The sequence below is a fragment of the Lepeophtheirus salmonis genome, chromosome 13 (assembly GCF_016086655.4).
Source record: "Lepeophtheirus salmonis chromosome 13, UVic_Lsal_1.4, whole genome shotgun sequence".
Taxonomy (NCBI): Eukaryota; Metazoa; Arthropoda; class Copepoda; order Siphonostomatoida; family Caligidae; genus Lepeophtheirus; species Lepeophtheirus salmonis.
Window position 1 is genome coordinate 44,021,704 of NC_052143.2, and position 8,207 is coordinate 44,029,910.

General features: G+C 29.0%; 1 protein-coding gene across 1 annotated transcript; it reads left to right on the top strand.

Annotated features, from left to right (window-relative positions):
- LOC121128461 (uncharacterized) lies at positions 1 to 979 on the top strand. Its single transcript, XM_071892920.1, has 5 exons — positions 1 to 161; positions 223 to 339; positions 408 to 509; positions 568 to 672; positions 733 to 979. Exons 1-5 carry the CDS (start codon positions 92 to 94, stop codon positions 825 to 827), a joined length of 489 nt encoding a protein of 162 aa, XP_071749021.1. The 5' UTR covers positions 1 to 91; the 3' UTR covers positions 828 to 979.
- The last annotated feature ends 7,228 nt before the right edge of the window (positions 980 to 8,207 follow it).

Below are 8,207 nucleotides of genomic sequence, written 5' to 3' on the forward strand. Positions count from 1 at the left end.
ACTGACACTTGTGCGGAAGACAAGAATAAGTCATGCTTCTTATGAAATTTTAAAAATTAGAATTTTCATTAGATTGTTTTCGTCTTCAAGCATGTCTACTCTTTATCTTACTCTTCTCTTTCTTCTTTGTTGGGCTTTCAATGCCATGGGACGCATCTCGGGTATGGTATAAACTTTGTGTTTCCTTTCTTTTGAGTGTTTAAATAACTTTTTTTTTTTTAGAATTCGAGTGTAGGGACAGTCACTATGATTGTCCTTTACTAGTTTCAACGACGTCAGATGCATGTCTATCGCCTACATATCAATGGATGTGCCCAGAACAATGTGGCGTTTGTCAAGGTTCGGCAAAAATCAAAATATTATTATAATAATCAAGCAAAATGATCAATTCATTAAATTATTTTTAGCAAGTTGCAGAGACACAGGTGGTTCGTGCTTTGAACTTTCGGAGTCTTGTCTACAAAAAAGTATAGAAAAGCAATGTCCAAAAAGTTGTGCTTCTTGTGATGGTTTGAATTAAGATATTAATACATGATTAATATATATAAGTAAATTGTGTTTTTTTAGATTGTGAGGATTTGATTAATTCAGACTTATGCAGTGGGTACAAACATCGGTGTGGTGAAGATACTAGTGTTCAATATGCGTGTAGAAAAACATGCGGACTTTGTGGTGAGTTAAAAAATTTACATATATTTTTCCTTTTGATATTTTTTTATTCTAATAAAATAGATGATAGTTGCAATGATGCCAGCGTTCATGAAAGCTTATGTTATAAATTTGAAAACAAGGGATATTGCACAAAAATCTTACTATGTATTTCATGAAAAGGGCGTGTCGACTAACATGTGGATTCTGTGAGCCTGAAGAGTGCTAGGTATAATGAATAATAACTTTGTATCAAAATTTAAAGTAAAAAAAATATAGAATTTTTAAAAATCAGATACATACAAACAATAAAATGATTGAAAAAAAACAACCTATTTCATTAAAATTTATAAATAAGGTTACATATATAAACTATTCCGTGGTTAATTAAATGGATTTAAAGGAGGAGTCGATATGAAGTTTTATTATATGTAACAAATCTGTAGGCGTGATTCTTTAGAAGACAAATAATTCATAATTTCTTAACGTTTAATAAAACAATAATAAAATGAGAAATCCAATTTCCAAGTGATAAAAACATTTATAAATGAATGTAAATTTAATATCTCCAATAAATGCTTCATTCCACGTACTGAGTATTCAGAATGACAATTGGAGACTTGATGCTGGAGTTGAGAGCTCATGATTAATATTATTGTTCTTGCACCATTTATAAACTTCTCATCGGAATTGAGGAGCACAAGAGACTTCCTTAATCTAAAAACCAATCTTTGAACGCTGAGATAACCGTATTAGTGTCTAGACGACATAAAGGTTTAACCAGTGGTCATCCAGAGTATCGATCGGCAAGAATAAGATATTTCCATCCATCCTGTTTCCCTAAGTCAAAAGAGCGATATTCAAAAGGGCGAGAAACAATTGTTTGAATTCTCTAAATAAATAGGATTCTATATTTTTAAACTACATACAAAAGAACATCTATCAATAATCTTGTCGATAATAATGTAATATCTTATTTTCCCTTCGTTAGTTAACTGGTATATTATTCACCCCAAGCTTAAAAAAATATTTTTTTTTCTTTCCAATGTACATTTTATCACATTACTTTACCCTACCCACCCCCTTATTCAAATATTTAGCAATTTTTAATAAATGATTGTACGTACACATAAACAGAATGTAACCAAAAAAAACAAAAAACTAATCTACTACTTCGGGTGGAGACTAGAAAATTTTTTAAAACCCAGCGATATCAGGGTGCTTAGTGCATAACTAAGCATAGAATTCCTTCAAATAACAAAGAATTAGTGTAAATAAACGGATCGGACATGGAGAAATAAATAAATAAAAACAACAAGATTTACAAATGATTGTATAAATATGAGGCACATTTTTTTTTTTTTTTTGACTAGTTAAGTGATATTCAATATTTTCAATATATTTTTTTATGGAAATAATCGGCTATTCTAGCGAGAAAAAAAACACAGGTGAACAGACTACAAGTGTTTAATATTTCTTTTCAGAAATCAATTGTTTCAAAAAGAAAATTCAAAAACAACAAAATATAAATGTACGTATGTTTGAAGTAGTCGTTGACAATTATTTTTTAACTTTATTCATTCAAGACAGATTTGATTCATAATATATATAAATAAACATTTTAGTTTATAATTTGTTGAATTAAATATTTTACCTCAATCCTTACAGGGAGCGTTAAAATAAGAAGCTTGTAGATAGCAGAGGGCTTGTGTCCCGCGCGAGCCAATTCGAGGATGGTGTCTCTCCGTGTTTGTTCCATGATGACTATTGTTTGTTGTCAATACAAATGTGGTGGAAGTTATAGTGTATTGTTCACACAACCTTTTATATTAGTATGATTCAACCCCCAATATCCACATTATGGATCTGGATGAAGTTTAAAGTAGTTCCAATTTAACCTGTATATATATTCTTTAAAAATATTTACGTAGTTTCTTCAAAAAAAATTGCCAGTCCAGTAGAAGGGTACTTTAAGGTATAATCCCTCCATTCCTTAATAAATTACTAAGGTAATCATTTCGAAAATGACCTCTGCACAGAAGTCATAGATTACATAGTAAATGGAAATTTTGGCCATGTTGGTATCCTTTATTTGCTACCAGATCATATGCTTATTTTAAAAATAAGCCTATATATTTAAATATAATTACGTTACATTGTTGATAATTTTTGAGGTTACCCCCTCCAAAAAAAAAAAAAAAAAAATTAGTCGAAGCACCTTCTCATTAGAATGGTCTTTGCATCTTCATACCACTCTTCATGTTTATTACATTTGATCGATATTGCTTTTATTAATATAAACGGTGTGATAGCTGTAATTTTATTTTGGCAGAAGTTGAAGAAAAGTTAATTTTATGCCATTTGAAGGAACTCTATGCTTCATTTTGTACTAAGTACACTGATATATCTCTTGGTTTTTACAAATTTTATAGTCTCCTCCAAAAAATCATAGACATTAGTTGGTTTTTTAGGTTCATATTCTATGGGGTGTTTTTTATAGAATCGGAATCAGCATCAGAGGAAAGCATTGAAATATTTCCCTCACAATACAATGAAGGTAAAGAGAAAAAACCAACTGACGGGCAGGGATACTAAATAATTGTATGCTCTCATTTACCGATTTTAGAATATTGAGAGTAACAAGGAGAATTTTAATAATATCTTTAAAAAATTACCAATATAATTTCCCATGTCAAAAATACAACTTATTTTTTGTTCAAATTGTATATTCCTGAAAATTGTCAACTCTCCATCTACCATTATAATAGTGCTCGACGTATATGTAGATGATTTACTTATTTCTTCCCGTTATATTTTTGTCGTTGTTGTTAATTTTTTGTCTGTTCACTATTTCACCTCATTCCTTAGGAAATATTAATATACAATAAGAATATAGAATGTTGACTAAAGACTATTTGTCAGAAATAACTCTTACTTTATTTAAACATGCAAGTGTTGGTTTTTTTTACCCAGAACATGATAAATATTTTGTGTAAAGTTAAATGCTGCTATTGATTTAGAAATATAATATTAGAAATTAAGATCTGCCATTCATATTAAAAAAACAACAACGATTAATGGCTAAAAACTTGTTTCTTCCCCTTAGTGGTGTATCCTAAGTTGAAACTCTCTATAATTTGATATACAACCTAATAAGAAAAAGTTGTAACCACCTGTTTCTATAAGTATTCATTGCAAATGAGACATTCAACTTTAAATATGTCAAGAACTACTTCTAATATACATACATTGTTATTTTGTTGTTTTTCGCTCTTATTATTATTCTTTTTTTTGTACAACGTACTAGTATATTTCCACCCAATCACAACATCTATTCAATACAACTCCAATCATAATAAATACAACTGTTAACAAACAGGGGTTCTCGTACTTCTTAATTTACATAAAATATGTATTTTAGTGACAATATAATTTATTTTTTCCGATCCATAACAAAAACATAAATCTTTCGCTCTGAAAATCAAATTAAATTTTGGACAAATTTCCCGGATTAAATGATCCCATGGTTTTACACTCAGACAAAAATGCTTGGACGTTTCTATAATGTTCCCACAAGAGAAGCAAATCTTTTCTTCGAGAGACTTGCCTGTGTATTACCAAAAGGGATAGTGCTCTAAGGAAGCAAAATACAGGGTAAAAAGGTACACCAAGGATGTATAATAAGGAGCGGCAATGAGTCTATCAAAAGAAAATGTAATTTTTGAGCGACTTAAAAAAACGGAAAGTGATCAAATGTCCAGAAGGCAAGTTTATTATAGGTTTAACGCAAATGAAAAACTTATAGTATATTCCAAAGACATTTCTTCTGCTGAGATTGAACATTTTTAAAATATGTACAATCTGGAGACGCTCGAAGAGAATAAATGTGATACAAAAAACAAAACTAATGTTCCTCATATTTATTATTAAAAACAAAAAAAACTACGAACTATGATGCTTAAAAAAAAAAAGAATAGATAAACATTGAATAGCAAAAAATATCAACAAATCCTGGCCGCAACATTCTCGTCGCATTATAGTAATTAAAGGTCCGGCTTTATTCGCGTTAATTTGAACTCTTCCAGAGCCACTGACACCAAACGAGGTGAAGGGCAGACACCTTTGAAACGTGCTACTGAGATAAGAGTCTGAAGCTTGCCTATCACTTTCAACGCCAAAGGTAGTCCCTCCTTGGACCTTTTGAAGCCGTACAGAAGCTCGTCTGGATTTTAAAGTTATTATAGATTTCTTTAGGCCACTTTAATGATACCAAAAGAGGGAAATTTTAACAAAAATAGATTTTAATAATAGGTAATTTGGCCCCAAAGATAATTTTTTAACTGCATCAAAGGAAGAAAGAACAAAACACTTATCGAATTACTGAGTGCAGAAATGATAGGAACCCCTTCTTACGGTTGATTGAGAGAAAGATCAGACGATTACAATTGGAATCCAATCGAATAGTGTTGACGGCCTTCCAAAATGTTTGTTCTTTTTTTTTCATTTTATTGGATAAAATATATTAATATTAGATAAAAACATTTTATAAAGCAAATTAGAAAAAAGAGCAACTTGCGTAAAAAAAAAATTGAAAAATTGGGAAAGAAATGCATAAAAGTGACAAAATGATCGAATAATTAAGAAAAATTATCAGTTAAAACAAAGAATATCATATGTGTAACATTTTTTTGGGGTTTTTTATAAAAATAATCGGCTATTCTATCTAGAGAAATTATATTCAACTCTAATCATCATTCTTATATTTGCACATGTACCAGAAGATAATAAAAATCGATTTCATGTTGTATGTTTAGTACCACTTATTTTTAAATATATTTGAAATATATTATAATTCAGATATAACTAATTAGTAGATGACAAATACCTTTCAAACTAACTTACTTTTAAATATGGTTACAATTGTATAACAGTGGAATGTATCTTTATTCATTAGTTGAAGATAAAAACACAGGTGAACATACTTCCAGTGTTTAATATTGCTTTTCAGACATCAACTGTTTCAAAAAGATATACATAGAAAAAGGTGGTTAGGTTTCTTTCTTATTAGGTTGTATATCAAAATATAGAGAGTTTTAAATTATGTCCTTGATAGTTCCAATAAGGTAAGATACTATGCTAGAGTTGTTGTTTTTTTTTAACTGAAAGGCATATCTTTATTCTAAATATTACATTCCTAAATTAAAGAAACATTTATCATTACACAATTAAATACTCTTTCATGTTTAAATAAAATAAGGTTAACGACACACAGAGAAAAGCAAAACCGGCAATACATATCTTTCCCATGCTAAAATAATTATACTAAAATAAACCAAACATTTTATGTTACACTATGCCGCGTTACTCATAATAATTTAATATTTATATATTCGCACTTGTATTTTGAATCTCTTTGAGTCATTGATGGATGAAAGGTTGCGAGCGCATTCCTTTTCTTGGTTGTTAGGATATTATTGATATAATTATAACGACGAGGGGTCAACAAAAAGTTTTATTCCTGTTCTTTTGGAAACGGATTGGAGTATAAAATACCTTATTACTTATTATAAAAATATGACATATGAAGGAAGAACAGGGAATCGACAGCTGACAACAAACCAATTAGGGTATTTTTGTGTTAGCGAGGTAACGCCAAGAGTTTTGACAAATTACACATTGCAACAGCATTTTTTTACGCAGCCTGAACAAACATTTATTTTTGTTATTAATGCCGTAGAGTGTGAAAATGACCATTAAAACTTTAAACCTCTTCAAGGTTTGCCTTTAAAGTCTTTAAAGAAGTGTTCAGGACATACGATTTAGTGCCATATTTTGGCATGAAAAACCTATATAGATTAAAATCAAAGTAAATAACAAATTGATACAAACATTCAGCATTTGAAAAATGAATTATTTATTAATTTATCTTGATTAAAATTAATAAAAATATATATAACCAATAAAAAATAGAGTAAAATGAAATACCTTGCATAGAAACGAATACTTTTTTTTATTTTTTCTTCAAGTGTTTTATATACAAGCTGAAGTTATAGAATATATCTTACATTTAGTTTAAAAAAAAACATTTAAAAAAGATCGATTTGATTGATTTTTGGTGTATTTTTTTTACTATTTATTAAGAAATTTTTATAAAATAAGCTGCTATTTAGATTGCATGACAATATGTTACCATATTGTTCTGTGTAGAAAATTTAAATCGGTAATATATCCATCAATTATTCAGTGATTTTGAATATAAAGCATCTATAAACTTGTTTTATTCCAATTACATTGAAATGTTTAATCAAATTATTATATATTATTGTTGAAAAGCGCATGAATTTTTTTTACGGAGTAATATCCAAAGGGATATTCAACGCAACCTAACCATTTTAAATTATTGAAGCCCTTTAATAAAAAATTTAAACAAAATAGACCAAAAAATCAATCAAATTCGACTTTTTTAAATGTGTTTTCAAAAAATTAATTCTGAACTGAAGAGCCACGTCGTTAAACCCATATTTTTTCTTCTTGGGTGTGTCTTCTAACTAGATAGTGAGCAATTCTTTCACTGATATTGTGTATTAGGTTTTTTTTTCTTTTTTTCGTAACAATTCATCACTATTACACAGTCAAGAGTACTATAAACGTTAAAAAAAAGTCAACACTACATATTATAAATAAAACAATCACAAAAAGAAAAAAGGAAGGCAAGAAAAGGAATAAAAAACATGATCAAAAAATAAAATTTGACAAATTATTGATATAATTATCTTATTACGAAAAATGAAACAAAAGAACAATCATAAAACGCATGTTAAAAGCGAAATTCATTAAGAGCAGTGTAGGTTATTTTTTTGTGGAGTTTAATGTTTTTAAAATCATGTTTTTCAATGGATTTGGATCCGATTCTTAAGGGAAAAGCCACGTTATTAAAGCCATAAATTTGAATCTCTTGGAGGAGCTATATAAAATGATACTATAATTATTCATGACACCAATCAAATTCTATCGGAATGTTTATTTTCCTTCTGAAGCTCTGAGGCTTGTCCTTATTAGAAAATATTTTACTTGTGGTAAACCATAAATGTTTTGATTGATATAATTACTACACCTAGTGTGGAATGGAGGAATTTTTATTTATAAATTTCATGATTTTAAGTTTCTTATGGTTGTTACAGATCTCTCGAGTGATTTATTAACAGCTTTTCAAAGGAGGGGGGGGGGCGATCTAGATAATCATATCAAAATTGGTACTTCCTCCTTATGACTCGAATAATATCTTCGATATAGTGAATAAAACTCAAAAAAGAGATCCTTTAAAAATATTTTCCCCCCAAAAATATTGGCAAGACTGATATATAAAATGATAATATAATTATTTATGACACTCATTCAAATTTTATCACTTATTTTCCCTCTGAAGCGATCAGCTCTAAAACACGTGAAATTACAATAAAGGAATTAAGAATACCCCGAGGTTAAAATTATCACTGGAGTTTTTATAAAAATACTACGTCTACCTCAATCCCTGGTAAGGTGATTGCGCATCGTCTAGT